The 22,741-nt window shown below is 57.7% G+C and overlaps 2 protein-coding genes across 6 annotated transcripts in view; one reads left to right on the forward strand and one right to left on the reverse strand.

Annotated features, from left to right (window-relative positions):
* The first annotated feature begins 268 nt into the window (after positions 1-268).
* Nt5dc2 (5'-nucleotidase domain containing 2) lies at positions 269-9,661 on the forward strand. Of its 2 annotated transcripts, none has more exons than XM_005317179.4 (14): positions 269-567; positions 4,859-5,043; positions 5,241-5,315; positions 5,583-5,638; positions 5,723-5,816; positions 6,009-6,137; positions 6,248-6,308; positions 6,386-6,488; positions 6,575-6,676; positions 6,911-6,992; positions 8,772-8,858; positions 8,942-9,082; positions 9,162-9,226; positions 9,307-9,661. In XM_005317179.4, exons 1-14 carry the CDS (start codon positions 336-338, stop codon positions 9,566-9,568), a joined length of 1,674 nt encoding a protein of 557 aa, XP_005317236.1. In that variant the 5' UTR covers positions 269-335; the 3' UTR covers positions 9,569-9,661. The 2 variants fall into 2 exon arrangements, with proteins under 2 accessions (XP_005317236.1, XP_021586602.1); XM_021730927.3 differs by lacking the exon at positions 269-567 and adding an exon at positions 3,274-3,393.
* Positions 9,543-22,741, reverse strand: part of Stab1 (stabilin 1) — a 29,371-nt gene continuing 16,172 nt past the window's right edge. For 2 of the 4 annotated variants that reach the window (XM_078038440.1, XM_013361599.4), the window contains 42 exons: positions 22,627-22,674; positions 22,365-22,495; positions 22,068-22,179; positions 21,641-21,718; positions 21,455-21,553; positions 21,233-21,331; positions 20,946-21,077; positions 20,521-20,649; positions 20,116-20,172; positions 19,679-19,762; positions 18,691-18,886; positions 18,478-18,573; positions 18,351-18,396; positions 18,182-18,258; positions 17,878-18,003; positions 17,617-17,690; positions 17,414-17,488; positions 17,038-17,160; positions 16,667-16,714; positions 16,397-16,474; positions 16,156-16,302; positions 15,586-15,732; positions 15,403-15,462; positions 14,179-14,355; positions 14,010-14,096; positions 13,760-13,909; positions 13,603-13,659; positions 13,313-13,514; positions 12,471-12,620; positions 12,285-12,389; positions 12,011-12,118; positions 11,734-11,927; positions 11,496-11,640; positions 11,281-11,414; positions 11,033-11,198; positions 10,844-10,953; positions 10,640-10,759; positions 10,408-10,557; positions 10,231-10,335; positions 10,004-10,150; positions 9,820-9,936; positions 9,543-9,738 (listed from right to left, as the gene is read on the reverse strand). In XM_078038440.1, the coding sequence (XP_077894566.1) occupies positions 9,682-9,738; positions 9,820-9,936; positions 10,004-10,150; positions 10,231-10,335; positions 10,408-10,557; positions 10,640-10,759; positions 10,844-10,953; positions 11,033-11,198; positions 11,281-11,414; positions 11,496-11,640; positions 11,734-11,927; positions 12,011-12,118; positions 12,285-12,389; positions 12,471-12,620; positions 13,313-13,514; positions 13,603-13,659; positions 13,760-13,909; positions 14,010-14,096; positions 14,179-14,355; positions 15,403-15,462; positions 15,586-15,732; positions 16,156-16,302; positions 16,397-16,474; positions 16,667-16,714; positions 17,038-17,160; positions 17,414-17,488; positions 17,617-17,690; positions 17,878-18,003; positions 18,182-18,258; positions 18,351-18,396; positions 18,478-18,573; positions 18,691-18,886; positions 19,679-19,762; positions 20,116-20,172; positions 20,521-20,649; positions 20,946-21,077; positions 21,233-21,331; positions 21,455-21,553; positions 21,641-21,718; positions 22,068-22,179; positions 22,365-22,495; positions 22,627-22,674 (4,743 nt within the window). In that variant the 3' untranslated portion in view covers positions 9,543-9,681. Of the gene's footprint in view, positions 9,739-9,819; positions 9,937-10,003; positions 10,151-10,230; positions 10,336-10,407; positions 10,558-10,639; positions 10,760-10,843; positions 10,954-11,032; positions 11,199-11,280; positions 11,415-11,495; positions 11,641-11,733; positions 11,928-12,010; positions 12,119-12,284; positions 12,390-12,470; positions 12,621-13,312; positions 13,515-13,602; positions 13,660-13,759; positions 13,910-14,009; positions 14,097-14,178; positions 14,356-15,402; positions 15,463-15,585; positions 15,733-16,155; positions 16,303-16,396; positions 16,475-16,666; positions 16,715-17,037; positions 17,161-17,413; positions 17,489-17,616; positions 17,691-17,877; positions 18,004-18,181; positions 18,259-18,350; positions 18,397-18,477; positions 18,574-18,690; positions 18,887-19,678; positions 19,763-20,115; positions 20,173-20,520; positions 20,650-20,945; positions 21,078-21,232; positions 21,332-21,454; positions 21,554-21,640; positions 21,719-22,067; positions 22,180-22,364; positions 22,496-22,626; positions 22,675-22,741 lie in introns of those variants that run through there. The other 2 variants (XM_040289669.2, XR_005735774.2) reach the window with 2 other exon arrangements.

Raw genomic sequence — 22,741 nt, forward strand, 5'->3', positions numbered from 1 at the left:
CCTCGACCGGGTCGAGGGGATGGTGGGTCTTAGGCTCTTGGACTTCCCAGGCAGTGGACACCAGAAGGAGCCGCCATCGCCGCGGTGTCGGCCGAAGGGGGGCGCAAAGCCCTCGGCCGCGCGGGAGAGTTGGGGGAGGGGGTCGCGGGCCCGCCCCGCCCCGTCGCCTCCCGCCCCCTGTGCCCAGTGGCGCGCCCATTGGCCAGTCGGGCTCCGCGCGCCGCGCCCATTGGCCCACCGCCGTGAGGAGCACGCGGCCACCGTGGCGGGCGCGCAGTCGGAGGGCGGCTGGCTGGCCGACGGGCGGAGGGCAGCCCGGCCGGCGCGCAGGGGGCATGGCGGGTGTGGGGCTGCGGGCGGCCGCTCGGTGCTGGCTGCTGTGCGGAAGCCACGGCGGGCGGCGAGCCGCCTCCTCCTCACCCTCCTGCCCTGGCTGCGGCCCGCCGGGTCCTGGCCCCCACTGCCCCGGAGCCCCACGCTCTGCGCCCTCTCCGGCGCCAGCCGGCGGCACCGAGCTCAGCGAGCACCTGTGGGCTCGTTACCAGGACATGCGGAGACTGGTGCACGGTGGGTGAGCCCGGGTGAACCGAGTGCTGGGGTCGCCTCCAGCGCGGTGGACTGTCGGGGCGCCGGGACGCAGCTCTCGAGCCTTCCCGGGCACAGCTCCTTGCGACTTCGCCCGGTGGGGTTTGGCGGGGACCCAGACCTAATGGGCTTTTCAATAGAGGCTTCGGCGAGATGGCCTGGGGAAGGGTGGGGGGTTTATTCCCCAGCTCTATCTGCAGGGGCTTGGAGCACCTGGAGCAGCCGCCCGCAAGAGCGGTCCCCGGGTCTTGCTGCAGGGAACCGCTACCGGGAGTGCTCCCAATCCCTTGTTCTCCGCCGACCCTTAGTTGGGGTGGGAGTATTGAGGACAAAGCCTGCAAGTAGCGCTCGCCCAATAAGCTCCTGGCGACCTCCCGACCTAAGCTGATACGGGCTGGACTTTCCAGGCACCTTTTGGTTTGATGCTGGAAGTCAGGCCCGCTCTCAGCAAGGGCCGGGAAGGTATTGGGGAAACAGTTCAAATCCCCACAGTCGCCTGGAATCCTGAGGAGTTGCTACAGGTTGGCCAAGCTGCACAGGCACTTTCCCTCTCCCTCTGTGAAATGGACTGATAAGACTGGAGGGCCCCTCTCAGGGCAGGCTGGGGCCACCAGTGAGAGTGCAGGACATATGTCCACTGCTCTGGGTGGGTCACTATCCAGCCTCTGCAGCAGACAGATGTGGTTCAGGCTAGTGGTTCTATCACTGTCCAGCTGGGTGGCCTTCAGTAAGCCTCAACCTCTAAGACCTTCAGTTTTCTCGGATTACAAACAACCCTGGGGTCTCTGACATAGTGTTGTGGTGACTTGGAAAGAACCAAGCCAAGAAGGGACAGGGGAGCTTCCGGAGGAACCCCCAAGGGTGAGGTGGCTTTCATTGTCTGGTGAGACAAAGTGGCCCTGTCTGGAACGTTCCAGCTGTCTGGACAGGGGATTTCTAGTCCAGCCTTGTGGATACCTGGAGAGTGATCCAAACTTAACCTCTTGACAAGCTAAAGACAGAATAGTTAGGCCCTCTGTGGAGTGGTGGTTCTGAAGCCCTGGTGGTCTAAGACTGACACTATCTCTGTGGACTGGCATGCAGAGTGTTGTTTAAGAAGTCTTTGTCCTGTACCTAGAGAAGACCCTCTGAGTGGCCTCCAAGACAGAGGAGGAAAGAAGGGGATCTCCTGGGCATTGCCCTCCAGGACCCACCTATATTTTCCTATCCTTATGTCCCCCTAAGTTCCTCTTGTCCAAGGTCACTGCCACTCACGTCATGGTGAACACCAGAATAAGCCAACTTCGTGCCTCGGGGTCCTGATCCTAACCCATTCTGACTGAGTCTTCTGGGACAGTCTCTGGGCATTCCGTACACCTTGGACATAACACCTGTGGGCAGACTTTGCCAGGAGGGGCTGGGGACATAGCTCAGTTGGTAGAGTGCTTGCCTTGCATGCACAAGGCCCTAGGTTCAATCCCCAGCACTACAAACAAACAAAAATCTCTGCCAGGGATCCAGGCCGAAGACTAGCCCCTATCCTGAAAGCAGAGACCATCACTTCCTCCCCACCCGTCCTCAACGTGTTGACCCTGGAAGGCTAGGCTAAGGGGAAGAGTGATTAAGGCAGGTGGTGCAGCGTGAGTGCACATCTCAACTCTGTTGCCTGCTGCTGGGTGGTTGAAGCAAGTGACTTCACCTCCTTGAAGCTCAGTTTTTTCCTCCAGACCGACTGCTTCATAGAGTTGGAGTGAGGATTGAACAAGATGGGTCCCTAAGGTAGCCACAAGCCTGTCCCAGGGCTACTAGGGGGGAATTGGCTTCAGAATCTGGAACCTTGGGCAGGTGAGGGAGCTGGAGTCTAAGGAAGAGGAAGGAGGGTAAAGACTGAGCAGTGAAACCATAAACTTGGCAGGCTAGTGCTGGGTGGGTTAGATCCTCTCTTGGCCCTACCTGTCACTGCAGCCCTGTGGAAGAGGGTTTTCTCAGTCCAGAGGTGAGGTGAGGGGTCAGGCTCTATGAGCTGCTTCCTCATCCTGCTTTGTCCCTGGGAGGATTTTCTGCCCTTGGAAACATCCCCAAGGGCAGAGGTGAAAGCCAGAATACCAGGTGAGGGGCGTCTCAGCAGCAGCCCTCAAGGGTTAAAGTCAACTGTGTCTCATGCATATCCAAGTGGAGTGTCCTGTCCACACTTGGATCTGCGGAGCAACTGCTCTGTGCTGGCCTGGGGCCTCCAGAGGAACCAGCCACACCTGTTTCCACACCCACACCCTGCACTTGACTGCAAAAGAAGGATTGGGGAGTGGAGCTCTGTGTTCCAAAGGGGCCTCCAAGGCAAATGCTCTGGGCATCCGAGTACATCAGTGAGACGTCTGCCTCTTTAGTGCACCAGCTACCTGCTGCTACTGTGGGACCAGGGGCTTCTGTTTTATAATTAGGACTGATTGTGGCCGAGACATTTTTTCTGGAGCCTTGGACCTGAGGCATTTTCTGGGAGGCATTACCCTGTGCGTCTGGGTGATGCTCCCCTTTCCCTACAACTCCTCCTCTTAGAGAGATGTAGGGAAATTGAAGACATGAAGCTCGGGGGTCAGGGAGCACTGAATCCTGCCTGTGCGTAGGTATAGAGCAAGAATGCTGCGTAGTTGATACAGTTTTTATTTCCCCTTTAGAGACAACAGGCCCAAGGGCTGAGGTGACATTCCTGAAGTCACAGCCAGGGTGGGGGTGCTGATCTGGTCCAGCTGACCTCAGAGCCCATGCCCCTTTCCATCATATGCCTTTTCTCCAGCCAACTTCCCCATTGTACAGATGGGGAGGCCAAGGCAGGTGAGCTTGGGACCCTGGAGCCTACCCCACACGACGTCACCCCTGATGTGGGCCTGAGAGCCATCTTCAGTTCCTTGAGAGCAGCCAGAGGCTTGGGGTGGCTATGGCCACATCCCCAGAAGGGAGCAGCCTGGATAATGGCCCAGAACCCAACACTGCACGTCCCGACTGTCGTAATTAGCAATGTTCCCTGGCTAGAGCCAGGGAATGTCATTATGTGAGCTGGCAGGCAGCTGAAATCCGATTAGAGGGGCCTTGTTCCCTGGGCTGTGACAGGTGCTCAGGAGTGGGTAGTAGGAGCAGCAGAAGGGCTCCCCACCCATTTATGTTCTGGGCAAGGTGGAAAGAGCATCCATGACTTCAGCCCCCTCGTCATGCCCACTCGGGTGGAGTCTTCAGTCCCCACATGCCGCCCCTCGCTGATACCCCTTAGGACGTGGGAGATGCGACCAGCAGACTGCTGAGAAGGGCAGAGGGACTGACAGTGGTGTTCATGATTAGGTTTTGGACAGTGGCAGGATTGGCACTGGAGACCATTCTGAGAGCTCTTCTGGGGCCAGACTGAAGAGTGGAGTCAATGCCTGCCTGCTGGGTGCTGCCCAGCTTACAGCATGTCTGCTGGGGGCTTAGTGGTGAGAGCCAGGAAGAGGAACAGGCTCAGTGTACCTGGTGGGCTGCAGGTGATGGTGTAACCACAGGGAAGAAGCTCCATCTGTGAGCTCAGCCCACTGCCAGCTCTACCTGTTTTAGTTAGCTTTTGCTTCTCTGTGGCCAAAATACCTGATGAGAACAATTTAGGTGCTGGGCGTGGTGGTGCACACCTGTAATCGCAGAGAGTAATGAGGCAAAAGGATCGTGAGTTCAAAGCCGGCCTCAGCAATTTAGCGAGGCCCTGAGCGATTCAGGAGTCCCTGTCTCAGAATAAAATATGAAAAGAGCTGGGGTTGTGGCCCAGTGGTTAAGCACCCTTGGGTTCAATCCCTAGTATCAAAACTTAGAGAAGGAAAAGTTTATTGGGGGCTCACCATTTCAGAGGTGAAGCAGAGCATCATGGCAGAAGGGCATGGTGGAGGGAAGCTGCTTAGGGCATGGTGGTCAGGAAGCAGCGGGAGGGGAGGGGGGCCGCAGGAAGGCGCACTCTTCCAGAATAACACCTCCTCTGGCCACGCCCCGCCTGTCTGCGGTTACCATGGACTGATTAGGTTACAGCTCTCATAATCTAATCATTTCACTTCTGAATATTGCTGCATTAATAGAGCACACCTCATCTCCAAACCTGAACGCTGCCTTACCCCAAGTACAGTATCTAGGCAATTGCTTTCTCTCTGAGCCTCAGTCTGACCATCTGGATCACTGGGCATCTCTGGGTTGTTTCATGAAACTTAAGGGGCTGGGTGCTCAAAAAGTACCCAGGAGCCTTTTGCCGCTGCCACAATTGTCATTTCCTTGTGTCTCCTTCCTCTAGACCTCCTGCCTCCTGAGGTCTGCAGCCTCCTGAACCCAGCAGCCATTTATGCCAACAATGAGATCAGCCTGCGTGATGTCGAGGTCTATGGCTTTGACTATGACTACACACTGGCTCAGTATGCAGACGCACTGCACCCTGAAATCTTCAATGCCGCTCGGGACATCCTGATTGAGCACTACAAGGTGAGACTAGCCAGGCAGGAGCCCCTGCTCAGGCCCTGGAGGCCAGCACAGCCCACCTTGACCTAAGCCCCAGGGTGGATCATTGGGTTCCCTGGGCAGGTGGATGGATGGATGGATGGATGGATCCCCAAGTGGCCGCTCAGCCAACAGGGCTGGCAGTGCTACGGGCTTAGGCCTGGTCTATGTTTGCCCACCAGTACCCAGAGGGGATTCGGAAGTATGACTACAACCCCAGCTTTGCCATCCGTGGCCTCCACTATGACATTCAGAAGGTGAGTGGCTGGATGCTGACCTCTTGGTTCCTCCTGAGTAAATGGGCCCTGAGCCTGCTTCCTTAGCCATGCTCTTAGTGGAGGGTCTCCGTATCTGTCCACCCCCTTGACCTCAAAGCTACAACTTCCTTTTGGTAATGTACCTGATCTCCTTGGTACCATCCAATGGAGGTGTGGACATGGGGTTTAGAAGAGGCTGACCAAGTCCAATGGCAAAACCACCTTCTTACCACTGGTCCCACCCCTGCCCACACTGGGTACCCTCAGAGCCTTCTGATGAAGATTGATGCCTTCCATTATGTCCAGTTGGGAACAGCCTACAGGTTAGTTCTGACTCTGCCCTCTCCCCACCCCTACCCTGTGCTGCCACCTGGGCCTGGAGTGATGGTATCTGTACCCTGGTTCAGGGGCCTCCAGCCTGTGCCAGATGAGGAGGTGATCGACCTATATGGAGGCACCCAGCACATCCCACTGTACCAGATGAGCGGTTTCTACGGCAAGGTATTCCCTCCACCTTCTGTGACCCAAAGCAGCCCAGGTTGGTGAGCTTGCTATAGATACCAGCTCCAGTGGCCAGCTTTCATCCACAGACTGTGCCCTTTCCCAGAGTCCTGAGGCAGATTTGGAGGCCTTAGTCTCCAGTGCTGGAGGTGGGGGGCCAGAGGAGTAGCTGAGATGTGGTCCCTTCCCCAGGGCCCCTCCATCAAGCAGTTCATGGACATCTTCTCACTGCCAGAGATGGCACTGCTGTCCTGTGTGGTGGACTACTTCCTGGGCCATGGCCTGGAGTTTGACCAAACACACCTCTACAAGGACGTGACGGTGAGCATGCTGGCCTGCCCCTCAGGTGGCAGGAAGGTGAAGTCCAGCTGCAACAGGGCAGGCTCTCCCCAACCCCCCCGCTGTGCCCTTACTATCTCCCCTCCCCGCAGGATGCCATTCGAGATGTGCACGTGAAGGGCCTCATGTACCAGTGGATTGAGCGAGACATGGGTAAGGGTGAATGGTAGCCTGGCTGGCCTGCCTTGAGCAGGGTGGCCAGGCCCTCACAGACCCTTCTTCCCCCTCAGAGAAGTACATCCTGAGAGGGGACGAAACGTTCGCAGTGCTGAGCCGCCTGGTGGCCCATGGGAAACAGCTGTTCCTCATCACCAACAGTCCCTTCAGCTTTGTGTGAGTCCAGCCCCGCTGTGGGGGTGTTGAGGGGGCAGACACCGTGCCACCCTCAGACCTCCTGCAGCCGCACCACCTCTGCACAGGGACAAGGGGATGCGGCACATGGTGGGTCCCGACTGGCGCCAGCTCTTCGACGTGGTGATTGTCCAGGCAGACAAACCCAGCTTTTTCACTGACCGGCGCAAGTATGGGCCTGGCAGGGGGCAGTGGAGTAAGGGAAGGGGTGGGGGGGATCCTATCGCAATGAGGGGACTGAGGCCCAAAGCTAGACTGGCCTTTACTCAGTGCCCTTGGGGTGAGGATGCCCCCTTACCTGCATGTGGCCTACCTGAGTGGATGGGTCTACAGAGAAGAGAGTGGGAGGTACCCAGCCCTGGCCCTACCACAGATGGAAATCAAGCCCTTCACCCTCACCCCAGGCCTTTCCGAAAACTTGATGAGACAGGCTCGCTCCACTGGGACCGGATCACCCGCCTGGAAAAGGGCAAGATCTACCGGCAGGTGAGGACCATCTGGGGTCGGAGCAGCAGATGGTGTGAGAGCAGGGGACAGGTTCTAACCAAGGACACAAACTGTTCAGAGGCCGACTCTGAAGACGCACACAGCCCCGAGCCCTGAGCAGCTCAGCCACTTCGTTGTGGCCAGCGGCTACCAGGGCAGGGCTGGACAGTGTGGAAGGAGCTCTTGGCCTCTGGGTCCTGGTGCCTGGGTTTGAGTTCCATCTCCACTCAGCTGCGAGGGAGACTTGCCTCATCACCTCTGTGCCTTGCTTTCCTCATTTCTAAAAGATGGTAATGCTGTATTTGAATGTGGCACAAAGCCCTGTGATCACCAAGTGCCCCATGAGTGGCACTGTGACTAGTTGAGACTGAGCTGTCTGCTGCAGGCAGAACCAGCCTGGTGGGAGCCCCTGAGCCTGGCCAGTGGAGGCAGCTCATAAGAAATCTGGGGAGACCCCCTTCCTATCTGAACAGAAAGAAAAGAGCAGCCAGGATGAGGTATTGGATGCCTGAGCAGGAGGTGATTAAGGCATTTGGCCCTGGCTGGAATGTGGAAATCCTGGCTGAGCTGGTCCTCTTAGGGGTGGGGGTTCCAAGGGCTGTGAGGAAGCCGGCAGTCGGCCAGGGAGCAGTGTTGAGTTGCTGGGGCCTGGCCTACAGGCTGGACTTGCACCCTTGTGTACTGTTCAGCTTCCTGCCCTCCTCCACCCCAGCTCTCCCTGACCCATCGGGCTTATCCCCTCAGCTTTAAGGGTGAGGCTGTACCATGTCCTGCATCTGGCTGTGACCTAGGAGGACAAGCACCTGTGTGGCTACCAGACATATCTTTTTTCGGAAGCAAGAGAGGGTTACTGGGGATTGAATTCAGGGGCACTTGACCACTGAGCCACTCTCCAGCCCTATTTTATATTTTACTTAGAGTCAGGGTCTCACTAAGTTGCTTAGCACCTCGCTTTTGCTGAGGCTGGCTTTGAACTCTCGATCCTTCTAAGCTGCTGCAATTACAAGTCTGTGCCACTGCACCGGGCCAAGGCATTTCTTTGTGCCCGACATTCTGAGGTTTCCTAATGCTGTGTACATTGGATGCTTGGTCCTCACCCTCAGCCCCTTTTCTCCTCCTGCCCCTCAAGATTCTCTGTCCAGAGGCACGTCCTCAGTGATCTCCTGCTCATATGTCTTCTTCAGTAGGTCCAATTAAGTTCCTCCATGACACCTGTCCCCCACTGCCCACCCCTCTGAGGTCCATGGATACAGACCTCCTGGGTGTGAGCTTCTGCCCCAGGTGGCGCCAACTCTGGCCCCTCTGTTTCTGCCTCCCCTGGAGCTTCTTCCCTAGTTTGGGGCCTGGCTGTTTCCAACTTTCCCCGGCTTTGGAGCAGGCAAAGCAGATGGCCTGCCAGTGAGCTCTGCCATTGGTCCACTGGGTCCCTCTGGGCTGAGGCCGCCAGCAAAGACTCTAGAATCCTTTGCTTTAGGGCGTGGGTCCTTCACTGTGGTTCTGTTCTCACAAACAAGGGCTTGATCCTTAGCCGAGGTGGGTGAGAGGCCACAGAGAGGGAGGCCCTTGCGGCCTGGGGCACTGTGCCAGGCCTATGGGAGCCCTTCCTGGGGCAGGCCGACCCTCCTGCAGTACTGCGAGGCCGCGGGAAAGGGCAGCCCTGTATCCGGCTGGACTTGGCTGCCTCTGGGGATTTGAGAGGGCTGCTGGGGAACAAGACCTGGTGCTGGCACCCCAGGGGAGCAACGTTGGCTCAGCAGCATCCCTCTGCACCCCGCCCAGGGAAACCTGTTTGACTTCCTGCGGCTGACGGAATGGCGTGGCCCCCGCGTGCTCTACTTTGGAGACCACCTCTACAGTGACCTAGCGGTGAGGGGGGCAGGGCTGCGTTCCAGGGGGTGGGGGACTCCTCCTAGCTGGCACTGAGGCCAGTCCCACTGCCCAACCCCCAGGATCTCATGCTGCGGCATGGCTGGCGCACAGGCGCCATCATCCCTGAGCTGGAGCGCGAGATCCGCATCATCAACACCGAGCAGTACATGCACTCGCTGACCTGGCAGCAGGCGCTCACGGGGCTGCTAGAGCGCATGCAGGTACATGGGCAGCCTGGGTGGCCCCTGGGAGGGTCAGGTTGCAGCTTCCTGGGCACCCACATCATACTATCTGTCCCAGACCTACCAGGATGCAGAGTCTCGGCAGGTGCTGGCCGCCTGGATGAAGGAGCGGCAAGAGCTAAGGTGAGCAGGGCGGGGCTAGGGCTGGGGCTGGCTGGCCTGGCATAGCTGATGCCCACCCATCAAGTTCTCCCCCCCCCCAGGTGCATCACCAAGGCCCTATTCAATGCTCAGTTTGGGAGCATCTTCCGCACCTTCCACAACCCCACCTACTTCTCCAGGCGCCTTGTGCGCTTCTCCGACCTCTACATGGCCTCCTTGAGCTGCCTGCTCAACTACCGTGTGGACTTCACATTCTACCCCCGCCGCACACCTCTGCAGCACGAGGCACCGCTCTGGATGGACCAGCTTTGCACTGGATGCATGAAAACACCCTTCCTAGGTGACATGGCCCACATCCGCTGAGGGCATTTTTATTGCAGGACAGACCCCTAATCTTCCCAGTCCCATCCACTCTGGGCATCCAGCCAGACAAGCAATAAAGGTGCCTCCTGCCTCCGCGTGCCCCTCTCGGCCTTTCACTTGACTGCCAGGATCCTCTGGGTATCGGGGAAGTCATCCTCCAGGAGTGAGTCCTGAGAGAGGGAGGCCGTCTGGTGGCAGCCAAGACTAGGCCCCAAGCCCACTTCCATGGCCCCCTCCCTCCCTCCACTCACATCAAAGGGCTCACAAAAGGCATCATGATTGCCAAACACAGGGTTGGGGACAGACACCAGGGTGGGGCTGTTCACTTCTTGCCATGGGGAGAAGTCGTCACCAGCATCATCTTCCGCCTGGGAGATGAGAGGTAAGTGGTGGAACAAGACCAAAGGACACTGCCGCGGCAGCCCCCAGCCTTACCTGGAAAGCAGAGAAGCCAAAGCCTGTGGGCTTGCCCCGAGCACGGAGGTAGAGCACGCCGGCCACCAGGCTGATCAGTGTTCCAGCAGCAACCACTGCCCCGACACCTGCTGCCACCTGTGGGGCCTCGGGTGCTAGCACTGCTCCCTGCAACCAAGGAGAGCATCAAGGACCGGGCCAAAGCTGTGCCATCCTTGCAGCTCCGCCCTCCCCTTCCTGGTACTCACAGGCTGAGGGGGTGCTAGAAGGGGGCTGGCCAGAGCATGGATGATGCCGTTGAAGGCCATGATGTCCCATATGATGACACGGCCAACCAAAACTGCCCCTGGGGCCTGCAGGGAGACCAGAGTCAAGCCTCGCAGGTTAGTGAGGGTTGGATCCAGCAGGGCAGGGGCCAGACTCACCACAGGGGCCCAAGAATTGTTGCCAGGGCCTGTGTCACTAATGACGAGGCTGACGCCCGAGTGGGCAGGAAGCAGGGTCCCCTGGCTGGCATTGGTGCTCAGGAAGGTGGCATTGGAAGCGTGCAGCTCCAGGTCTGGACCACTCAGTGTCTATAGACAGAGCAAGACCTATTGGGCTGGGCCAGCCACAGAGAGCAAACAACCCATGCTATGCACAGGGACCTGCTCTTACCATGTTGTCCACAAAACCTTCGTTGACAGGGACGAAGAGTGTCTTATAGGTGAGCTCATCATCCAGGAAGCGCAGGAAGTCAAAACCCTTCTGGGTGGCATTGGCATAGCCCAGCAGCATCTGGGAGGGTGGGAAGTTGGCTATAGGCAGGCTCCTTCCATAGGGATCCCAGCTGCCCACACCCGAGGCCGGGCCCCTGCACACCCCGTAGAAGGTGGAGAAGTTGGCAGTGGCAGCCAGGACATCAAGCAGCTTCCCATTGCATATGCTAATCCCATCACCTACAAAGCCGGCCTTACATTGGCAAGCCACATCTGCAAGAAAGGCAGGTCAGTGGCTCCGCGGATGGGCAGGAAGGGGCAGAGCAGGGCGCGGGGCTTGGGATGGGTGTACCTTGCTCGCGGTAGCAGTAGGCATCCCAGGGCTCTGAGAGGTTCTTGCGGACGCCCAGGCTGACTACACCCACCCGACCATCACCACAGTCGGCAGCAGGGAAGACGACAGGGTGGGCAGCAGAGCCATTGGCCAGCCAGCCCATAAGACACAGGTGGAAGCCCAACTGTAGCAGCAGGAGGGAACGCTAAGACCCAAGGCCCAAGTTGGGCCCTTGGGCTTAGCTCCAACCCCTGAGCCCCACATACCTGCTGGGCAGCAGAGAGTTGAGAGACAGAAGCAAGGACAGCTCCCTGGTCCGCACAGGCTGCCTCAGCCTCTGAGAAGTTCAGGCCATAAGGGCCGCTGGTGGCCTGGAGGTGGAAGACACCTGCCCGCTTTTCTGCAAGAGGGAAAGTGCATGGTCAGCTGGCTCCAGCTCAGGGATAAAGCAGGGTGCTAGGAGGAGGGCCGGGGGACACACCCTGAAAATGTAGGTCAGTGCACACAGCATCCGTGTGGCAGGGTGATGGGTGACCCAAACAGCGGTCCACAGGCGGTGCAGCTTCCTCTAGACACTGCAGTCCATCGCCCACATAGCCTGCATGGCACTCACAGCGACGTGTGTTCTGGGATCAGACAACATAGATGTCCTTCAGAGACGGTGGGAGTGAAGAGTGGGGCCTCTGCCCCCTGATTTCTTGGCTCCCACCCCTGCTTACTGGGCCAGTGTTGAGACAGTCGGCATGCTCACTGCAGCCTCCATGGTGGCCATCTGCACAGGGATTGCGGGCCCGACAGCTCCAACCATCACCCTCATAGTCGGGCAGGCAGACACAGGTGACCACTGTGCCCACCTGGCTGCAGTTGGCATGTTCACTGCAGCCACCACGCCCATCCTGGCACAGGTCTGCCACTGGGAGGCAGGGAGAGGAGTTGAACCAGGTGCCTGGGGGTAATGGGGACGTCCCCTCTGCACCTCCTCAGCCAGCTGCTTACCTGTGCACACACGGCCGTCGCCTTCATAGCCTAGACTGCACTCACAGCTGTTGCCCGCACGGCACATGGCCTGGGGTGCACAGGGTGGAGTACACACAGGCTGCAGCTCTGTTCCCAGGGCCCATCCCCATATGACCAGGTCAGTAGCTGCCCTCTTGGCCTCCACCTGTCCCACCCATCTTCAGTGCCTCCACCTGAGTGTGCAGTTGCCATATGCACCTGTGTGTGCAGGTGCGTACAAGTGCAGGGAGACACAAGCATGAGGGCCACTCACCCAGCTGCACCTCACAGCGTGGCCCAGTCCAGCCTTCATCACAGAAGCAGGAGCCAGAGCCCCCCAGGCCCTCGTCACAGCGGCCATGGGAGGTGCAGCTGCAGGCTGGAGAGAGGAACAAGCAGGATGATGAAGGATGGCACACTGGCCAAGGGATCAGGGCAGGGCAGAGCAGGGATGGCCCACCTTGGCATTGGGGTCCAAAGAAACCTGAGGTGCACAGTTCACAGGCTGTCCCTGTAAAACCTGAATGGCATCTACACCGTCCACTGCCACTCATGCCATCTAGGCACACGCCATGACCATTACAGGGGCTTCTGGGGCTGCCGGGACAAGCTAGAGGAAGGGGTGGGAGAAGAGTGGTGAGGCCAGGGGCTCTTATCAGAACACTCACCCATGCAGCCCAGCCCTACCATGTGTCCCCAACCCTGTAGCAACCAAGACTCAACAACACCAATCCACTCACATCCCCACACTGCTGTGAACCTTCTAGGTCCCTGGAGAACATCCAGACCCTTTAACACTCCCTACCAGGTCCTGTGCCCTCTACACATCACCCCTCACTTTTTTTTTTTTTTGTACTCAGGATTGGACTCAAGGCACTTAACCACTGAGCCACATCCACAGCCCTTTTTAGTTTTTGGAGGACACAACATCCCTGTTTGTATGCATCGCTGAGGATCAAACCCAGGCCGCACGCATGCCAGGCAAGGGCGCCACTGCTTGAGCCACATCCCCAGCCCCCTTTTTATATTTGAGACAGGGTCTTGCTGAGTTGCTGAGGCTGGCTTTGAACTCCCAATCTTCCTGCGTTAGCCTCCTGAGCTGCTAGGATTACAGGTGTGGGCCACCAGGCCCTGCTCATGCCACCTCTTTGAGCATTCCCTCTAGTGAAATCTCTTGGGATCCAGACCTCCCCTACCATGGAGCACAGCAATAACCTTCCCAGGGATAGTGACCAGAGTCTTGCCCTTGGCTCTCTCAAGGGCTGGGGAAGCCAGACCAGTGTCTAAGCTCAAGGCACATACCTTGGCACTCGCTGCCATAGTGACCAGGGCAGCAGCTGGGTACCCATGTGGTGGTGACACAGTTGCGGTGGCAGCCCCTGCTCTTGCCTTGGGGATGGCTCCAGAAGCTGGGCCGCACCCAGATGTTGCCAAGTGCCAGGGAATGCAGGGAAGGGCTCGACCATAATTTTGCGTAGTAGCGCCAGCAGGTCTCAGGGCTGCCCTGGGCCAAGAAGAGTCGGGCCACAGACAGTCTGAACTTAGTGGTCCCTGTTCCCTGCCCATTCCCCAATTGGCCCTTAGCACCTTACCTGCTCCCACGAGCCCTCAGGACAGGGTGGCTCCAGGCCACAGATGCTGCAAGTCTTCTGGAAGGGATGAAGGCCAATACCACAAGGTGAGGTGGATACACAAAATAGGTAGGCCTGAGCCCCTGCCCATTCACCTCTGGTCTGTGGCATCCCTCACCAGTCGTAATGGCCGGGTTTCAAAGCGATCACAGCGGGCACCAAGACCAGGTGGCTCTAGTAGCTGGTCAATGCCATAGGCCAGGCCACCTTCAAAGGGCATATACCGCTGCACAATGCGGGCATCATCCTCACCCACCATGAGCTCACCCTGCAGGGGGAGGATGTGGAGCACATGGGCATCACAGAGGTACTGCAGCCCCTCTGTCCCTCCTGCTTCCCCCATCCAAACCCCCCTTCCCCAAACTCACAGGCCTAGCACGACTGCAGGAGAAGGAGATGGGGGTCCCATGCATGGTTCGGAGTGAACCAAGGTTGGGCATGTCAGATGCCAAGGCCTGGACAAATGGAGCCACAGTTGAAGCTGGGCAGGCAGGATGAGCTGCAGCAGTGGGAACTGAGCTCTGGAGCTGTACCCACCTCAACATTGCGGATCACATGGCCCCGCAGAATAGCTGCCAACTTATCACGGTGGTCCTCATGGTATAACCAGGCCTGCCGATCAGGAGGCAGGGCTTGCAGGGCAGAATCTGTGGGCCACAGCATTGTGAGGGGCCTGTGGGACACATCTCGAAGCATGGGCAGGAGGCCGGCCACCTGGTGAGTTAGAGCAGAAGCGTGGCTGCCACAGACTGGTGGAGGTAGAGACAGGGGGCTAGATCACAAAGACTAGGAATGGGTTCCAGAGACCCAGGCCAGGCAGCCTTCCCACTAGCCACCCTAGGCTGCAGCCATCCCAGGTTGAGAGTCCAAGACCCCAGTCGATGCCTGAAATCGGGCTTAGTACAGAATCCTATGTACACTGCTTTTTCCTAAACATATGAGATAGTTTAATTTGTAAACTAACCTCAGTAAGACATTAGCAATAGAATAATTGTTACACTGTAATAAGTTCTTTAAAATTTGTGAGTTGTTCTGGGTGTGGTGGTGCACCCCTGTAATCCTGGCGGCTCAGGAGGATCTTGAGTTCAAAGCCAGTCTCAGCAACTTAGTGAGGTGCTAAGCAACTCTGTGAGACCCCGTCTCTAAATAAAATACAACAGGGCTGGGGATGTGGCTCAAGCGGTAGCGCGCTCGCCTAGCATGCGTGCGGCCCGGGTTCGATCCTCAGCAGCACCACATACCAACAAAGATGTTGTGTCCGCCGAGAACTAAGAAAAAATAAATAAATGTTAAAATTCTCTCTCTCTCTGTCCCCCTCTCTCTCTCACTCTCTCTTTAAAAAAAAAAAAAAAAAAAAAAAAATAAAATACAACAAAGGACTGGGGATGTGGATCAGTGGCTAAATGCCCCTAGGTTCAAACCCTAGTACCAAACGATCAAAAAACTTGAATTGTTTATTTCTGAGATTTTTCCATTTAATATTTTTAGACTGCATTTGCCCATAGTCAACTGAAAATGCCCAAAGTGAAACCACAAACGGGGACACTACTACATGTAGTCACACTTGCAGGCACCCTGAGTGTGCACACTTCTCAAGTCTGCAGGCTCACAAGCACAGATGGGTCCGTACCGGAAAGGCCCTGCACACAGGTGTGTTCTGTGCACAAGGCACTTCTAGCAGCCCTTGTCCTTAGGGGAAGGGAAGCGCACACACAGTTGTACACATACACACAGTGACAAGCACGCACACACACTAAGTACCGTCACAAGGTGGCTGAATATCTTGTAACCAAAGCTCTCAGCAGCGTCGGTGACATTTCTCTGCAGAAAAGCGCTCATGAGCAGCTGGTCAGGAGGATGCAAGTATCCCAGCCCTAGCCACTCCCCCAGCCCCCCACCCCCGCCTCTGCATCTTCCAAGTCCCAGCCTGGCGCTCAGGCCTACCGGAGGGCTCGGGATTGGGGTGGCATCAGGCTCCCAGTGTAGTACTTCTGGCGGAAGCAGCACGCGGTCGATGAAGTGCAGGATGCCGTTCACTGCTTCGTGGTCGCTGCTTACTACACGTGCGAAGTCGTTGAGGTATATGCTGCCCTGGGGGCGGGGCAGATTGCATAGGGGCGGGCCTGGGGCTGAACGAAGCAGTTGACAGGGTGCTCTGGAGCTGTGGGTGGGGCCTGAGCAGAGCCTGGGTTGGGACTAAGGCCGAAGGTGGGCGGGGCTAGGGGTGGAGTCAAGGCTGGGTGCTGGGCTCCAGACCCTTAGAAACAAATGCCAAAGACTCATTGCAGGGTGGAAGAGCAGCACTAAGCCCTGTTAGGATCCAAAGTACTGGGGCTGAAAACAGGCTCATGGGAGAGGGTGGGCAAGAACTGGGCTGGGCTAATCTCCCTCTCTTTGAAGTACCCACTGGCTGGGTGTTAAGCAAAGGGCATCAGGGCATAGGCCCTGGCTTGAAAGGGCCAATCCTGAGCCTAGGGGTCAACCCTGTAGGGGGAGGGATGAAATGGGGCTCACCTCCCTCTCGCTGAAGCGCAGGGTGTGCCCAGAGAGTGCTGTGGCGTAGCCCTGGTCCAGCAGCTCCTGGGTGTGAAGCTGCTGGCAGCCAACCACGTGGTAGCGGAACACAAGCTGGCGATTTGCCCGAATCCGAGCCAGCTCATTCTAGAATAGAGTCCGGAGGGTGGGAGGAGCCATATTCCCACCTCTGCCCACGTAGTACTCATCCCTCCCTGGACTCACTCCTGGGACAGCATACTTGCGACAGGTTGGTCATTAGATCTGCTTGTGGAACGAAGACTGTGAAAGGCCCGTTTCCCTTGAGCTCCGTGTATTCCTGGGGAGGTGGGGGGGAGGGCAGCTTGAATGGAAGAGTAGCAACTTGGGACCAATCTGGGGCTTCCACAAATCTCGTGGGAGACTTGATCTCTGAGAGGCCAGACCAACTAAATCCCTGACCACATGGGAACATTGAAGCCCAGAGACAGGTGGTACCTGCAGGTCACAGAGGCCCAAACTGGTTACTCACCAGGAGATGGCGGCTGAAGAACGAGGCATGCTTGTCCCGAAAGAGCTCCTGAGGGAGCGAGGATCAGTTCAGATTTGGGGTGGCCCCCATTCAGGGCCTGGTGCCTGCCCCAGTACCTGCAGCCCAAGGTCTGGCCAAGGCAGAAATGAAAGGAAAGCCAGGGGAGTGGGATCTGAGCTGGGGTCAGAATCAGTTTCATGTGTCATAGCTAAGATGAGACCCAAGAGGGGACAGGGGCAGGGACAGGGTCTGGTCAAGGCCATGATTAGGATCCAATCCAGGGTCTAAGCCAAGATTGTATTTCAGGTCCATGGGGCATGTCAAGATGAGGTCAGGGTCAGAAGGTCAGGGTCAGATTTGAGCATCATTACCAGGCTGAGGCGGGCACGGCAGGTGAAGCCATCTCCCACAGTTTGGATTCTGTTACAGGTGCATGTCCTCTGGCCATCGCCTGTGCTTTTGCATGTGGCATAAGGGCTGCAGCCTCCATTGTTCTGCAGCAGGAATAGGAAAGGGAGGCATCAGTGTCTTCCAAGACTCCTCTGTCACCCACAGGTCTAGAGAAGAGGCCATGAAGTTCCCTGTCCAATTCCCAAAGTCCTATTTCCAACCAATGAGCCAAATTGGAGCTTAGGGAAAGGTGATCCACCCTACAGAGACTTGGGGGACCCTTCTGGGTGTGAGGAGGACTGCTTTCTGTCTCAGACCCCTCTTCACCCTGTGAAATGTGTTAACTTGACGCCTGACCTGGGAGCAGGGGTCCAGAAGATCACAGGTCCGGATGCCATCTCCACTGTAACCCTCATGACAGCTGCAGGAGACCTGTCCCAAAGCCTGATCAGTGAGGCTGCCTGGGGGCAAGAGCTGGCCTGTGCCCTGGATGAAAGGGTCACCCCCTCCCCAGGCCTTATGGGGGAATGCACAGCCCAGGCCCCGCCCAGCATGCTGACCTGCTGGGGACCTGTGGGGATGCATTCGGCATGAATGTGACAGCCCCCATTTCGGATAAGACAGCTGTTAATTTCTAGGGGAAAAGACACTGGAATGAGGGGTGGTGCTGACCCCTCCTTCATCTGTCCATCAGGTGCTCAGCTCCTTGCCTCTCTGGGTCCCACACAGTGCATGCCCTTCAATTCTTCCTAGTTGACCTCAAACTGCTGACTTCAGAGCCCTTGTCCCACAAGCATGCAGGTTGGGAGTCTCAGCCTCACCCTGACACAGCTCCCCGTCGCCTGTGTAGCCATCCTGGCAGGTGCACGTCCGCTGCCCAGGTGCCACCTTGGTGCAGTTGGCATGGGGGGAGCAGCCCCCATGGCCATTGGCACAGGGGTCCACCTCTAGGGGTAGATGGTTCCAGAGGTTGAGAGGAGCAGGCATGGGACAGGGGTAGAGCAGGAGAAAAGAAAAATGTCAGACGAGTAAGATCTGAGATGGGACAGTGATGGCAGGGGGCTTTGTGGGGACCACCACCCCCAGCATTTCAGAGAGGGGCCCAGGGCACACATGTGGCTAGACCTGAGCAATAGCTGCCATTGCCCGAGTAGCCCGCAGCGCAGACGCAGGTCGGGGGTCCAGTGGAGTTCTGTATGCAGCTGGGAGAGGTGGCCATGGCTCAGCCTCTGCCCAGCTCTGCTCCCACCCAATTCCCACCCCCTCACCCCCTGTCCCAGGTTAGGTAACTCACTTGGCATTGGGATCGCACTTCTTGGGGCACTGAGGGTCAACGATTTCTGGGGGCAGGAGGAAGGTTCTGGTCATTCAGACAGGAACTGCCTTTCCAATGTCCCTATACCCCTTGGGGACCCACTTACTCTGGTCGCAGCGGAGGCCTTGCCAGCCCACGTTACAGACACAGCTTCCATCTCCTTGCAGCCCCTCCTGGCACATCCCGTGGGCACAGTCACACACTGGGAGAGGGATGAGAGAGGACAGGAGTTATCCGGTGTTTCCAGCCTGCTCCTGCCAGGGTCCCCAACCCACTCTCCTCTCCCAGGTGCCCATCATCCTGCCCCTCTCATCCTCACCTCCAGCGCAGGAGGGCCCATAGCGGCCCAGCTCGCACATCTCGCAGGCGGTTCCGTGGAAGCCCTCGTGACAGCGGCACTCCCCACTGCCCAGGAGCCTGTCCTGGCACTGCCCGTGGCCTGAGCACACACCACCCAGACCCCCTGGGCATGGCTCGCATAGTATTCCAAAGAAGCCGGGGCAGCAGTCGGGCACCTGCAAGGGTCAGGGAATGGGAAGGAAATGGGGAGGGAGGGGGAGGGGGAGGGGGGAGGAGGGAGGGAGGGAGGGGGGGAGGGAGATGGCGAGCACAGGCTAGACGTCAGGGGGAAGGGAAAGGTGGGGGGCATGTTGCGGCCACAGGCCCACATAGTACAGCAACTGGGACCAAAGACTGGGTGGTGAGCAGATCAGAGCTGAAAGGGGCATGAGAGCTTCTTCTACAGCACCCCCTGGTGGGGGCAGGATGGAGATTCAAGCAGGGGAGGACTGCACCTGGGTCCCACAATGAGAAGTGAAGCCCTGCCTCTGCTGGGGTATGATTGGCAGGGGCACTTCAGGGTTGAGCCTTTCTCCCTCTCCCCATCTCCATACCCCAGGAAGATGGACACAGTGATAAACACTAGCCTCTGATTTGAACATCTCTCCCTTTTCTTTCCTCAAGTCACTCTTGCTTCATGGGCCTCATCCTAGACCCAGCCTTGCCTCTTTTTTTTTTTTTTTCCTTTTTTTTTTTTTGGTACCAGAGATTGAACCCGTGGCATTTAACCACTGAGCCACATCCCCAGGCCTTTTTACATTTTATTTAGAGACAGGGTCTCATTAACTTGCTTAGGGCCTTGCTAATTTGCTGAGGCTGGCTTTGAACTTGCCATCCTCCTGCCTTAGCCTCCTGAGCAGCACCACGATGCCTGGCTTCTGCCTCTGCTCTTAGCAGTCCTGGTTTGTCCCCTGGGTCCCCGTTCCCACTGTCCAAAGGCTTGGGGTGGGGGGAACTTCAGGACAAACCTGAATCTTCTTGACACATGTGTAAGAACAGCCCCGGGAGAAGGAGAAGCCTGATCTGTAGACACAGCTCTTCCTGGGTGTGTCCTGAAAGTGGGGACAGGCAGGAGGGGTCAGACAGTGGCTTGGGCGAGGTCAGGACAGTGAATGAGGAGACAGATAATTGGATTTCAGGGATCTGAGTAGGTGAGACAGCAGCCCAGCAGGGGAGCAGAAGATGCAAAAGGGACAAAGGAGATATATATGGGGTGGGGGCCACAGGATTGAGGCCTCCAAGAAGCAGGACTGCACAAGGCTGCACAGCGGGCCAGGCAGGGCCAGGCTGGGCCAGGCTGGGCCACGGGGCCTACACCGGGAAGGCTGGCTGCTGTCAATGCAGGTCCCCACACATGGGCTGAGGACAACAAAGCAGGGACAGAGCTGCTCCAAGCCCATCCCACCTGCAGCTGGAAGCCCCGAGTACAGCGGAACTTCCCGGTACAGTTTATGCATTTCTCCTGCAGAGCGAAAGAGTGGGATGTCAGTTGGTCCAGAGTGGGACCCCCAAATGTACCACCTTTCCTCCAGGGCCAACTGACCAAGTGTCCCTCCCTGTCAGCCAGGCCAATCGGCAGGTCCCTGCCGTTTTTATTTTTCACTTTTTGCAGTACCAGGGACTGAATCCAGGGATGCTCTACCGCTGAGCTACAGCAAGTCTCACTATGTTTCCCAAGTTGGGCTCCAATTTGGGATCCTCCTGCCTCAGCCTCCCAAGTAACTGGGATTATAGGAATAAGCCACTGTGCCCATCCACCCGCTACTCTTAATGTCCTCCCACTGCCCTCCCTCTGGCCCCAGCCTCTCACCCTCAGGGCCTCTGCATGGCTGTGTAGACAGCGGCTTGAGCCCACTGTCAGGATGCCAGACAGACCAAACAGCGAGCTGCCAGGGGCCTCCAGCAAAGGGCCTTCCAGTGGCACGTGGTTCACCTCAGGCTGAGAAGTGAGACAAGAATTTGAATCTACCCACCCCATCACCATCCTCATGCTGGTGGCTTATAAAGCCATGACACACTCCAAGGCGGAGGGAGCACCTCCAAGGCGGGAGGTGGGGGAGCACCTCCAAGGCGGGAGGTGGGGGAGCACCTCCAAGGATGGGGGGAGCACCTCCAAGGATAGGGGGAATCTCCCTAGAGCAGAGGAAGGGGGCTCCTAGTAGGAACAACTCCAGAGAAGCAGTCTTCAAGAGTAGAGTCCCCAAGAAGGGTCTCCTTGCCCATTGCCCCTCAAACCTGGCCACTGTGGTTGTAGAAGACGAGCCAGTGGGCGGAGCCCAGGAGGGAGTTGCGGTGTCCCCCCTTCCGCAGGGCTTCCACAGAGAGTGCCTCCCCCAGGATCACATGGTGTCGCACTGTGTCTGCATTCTGGGGTGGGAGAAGGCACGAGCTCAGAGGGTTTAGGACTCTGGAGCCTCCTGGACATCATGCTGTTCCCACTGTGTCCCTCTGCTGTGGCATGGGAAGCTTGCCTTCTGTGCCCTCACCCTCCGCCTTCAGTCACCCTATCCTCACAGCCTCACCAAGCTGCTGCCATTGCTCTGGGCCTCCAGGGAGCTGTTTGTGGGCACAAAGATGGTGTAAGCAGTGGCAGCCTCGATCTGGGGCACCAAGCCATGGCGCTAGGGACAGGGAACAGGGATAGGCACATTAGTCTTCAGTCCTGATGCTGGGAGCCAGTCTGCCCCCTCCAGACCTGGGCAAGGTGACCCTGAGCAGGCAGCCCCAATGCTGGCCTCCCCTACCTGCAGAAGCTCCCGAAAGAGACGGAAGGCAGGTACCAGGTCCAGCTGCTGGAGCAACCCCTGCCCACCTTGCACATCAGCTCGGGAAGGCAACAAGACCTGGGGTAGAGCATGAGGAGCTGGTTAGTGTTGTTGCTCTGTGGCTTGCCTGGGAGGCCTTCCGCACACATGCTCCTCCTGCTATACCTGGCTGAGGATGTGTAGGACACCATTGGTGGCGAGGAGGTCAGCTACATCCACGCTGGCGTTCTGCACCCAGACCCTCTAGAAGGCAGCAGGCAGAGCTCAGTGCCAAGCACCCCTGTCTGGCCTGCAACCCTCAATGCAAACTCTAGCAGGTGGGTGTGCAGACCCCCCACTAGGGCCCATGATGAGAGGCACAGGTATGTGGCAGAGGCACAGACAGGCAACCCCTCACAGGGTAATCACTGCTGGCCCCCAAACACACTGCAAGGTGTCCTGAGCACATCCTCTGAGCCCAGCTCTGAGAAGGGGAAGGGGACCCAATCTCAGTCCCATGCCCTGAGTGTGCTGGTCTGGGGAAGCCTGTGACCACTCAAGCTTCCTCCCATGGCCTGCCTTGTCACCTCTTCTGCCAGGGTTCATCTCATACCCCACTGATGTTGCGAATCTCCCAGCGTGTGGTGGGGTCCAAGGTGGTCACATTTTGTCTGTCCAGTTGGGCTAGCTCCTCCTCAGAGAGAGCACCCTGGAGAAAATGGGCCCTGAGGAAGGCATAGTTAGGAGGGACATAAAGCCCAATTAGTATGACATATAGAGATCCTTGGAACGGGGTCCCTCCCAACAGGTGGACACATGCCAGGCCAAAAACCCAATTCTCCTCCACCTCTCCTGGGAGACCCACACAGAAGGACCCTCCTGTAGCCTGGCCCAGCTGTGGCTGCCCTACCTGACTAGGTGTGGTAGCATCTTCGGCTGCAGCCAGAAGGCCCGGTCCTCAGGGTTCAGCCTACGGATGGCAGACTCAGAGGGCACCAGGGCTGTGACTTGGCCATTGGCAGGAAGAGTGATGCTGGCATTCTGCACACAGTGAGGGGTTGGGGGTGATGGAAGCAGCAGCATCTAGAGACTACCTGCCCCACCTGGCACTTGGTGATGTTGGGTGACATCTAGGAAGCCTACTGGATTTGAGCCCCAACCCAGCATACTACCTGGAACCACTGGGAGAAGGCGGAGAAGTGGGCATTGGCCTGGAGTTCCTAAGGAGAGGGAAAGGGCCCAGGTTATGCACCTGAGGGCAAATCCAAGTCTCCCAACAAAGGGCCC

This window comes from Ictidomys tridecemlineatus, chromosome 2 (genome assembly GCF_052094955.1).
Source record: "Ictidomys tridecemlineatus isolate mIctTri1 chromosome 2, mIctTri1.hap1, whole genome shotgun sequence".
NCBI classification, from domain to species: Eukaryota; Metazoa; Chordata; class Mammalia; order Rodentia; family Sciuridae; genus Ictidomys; species Ictidomys tridecemlineatus.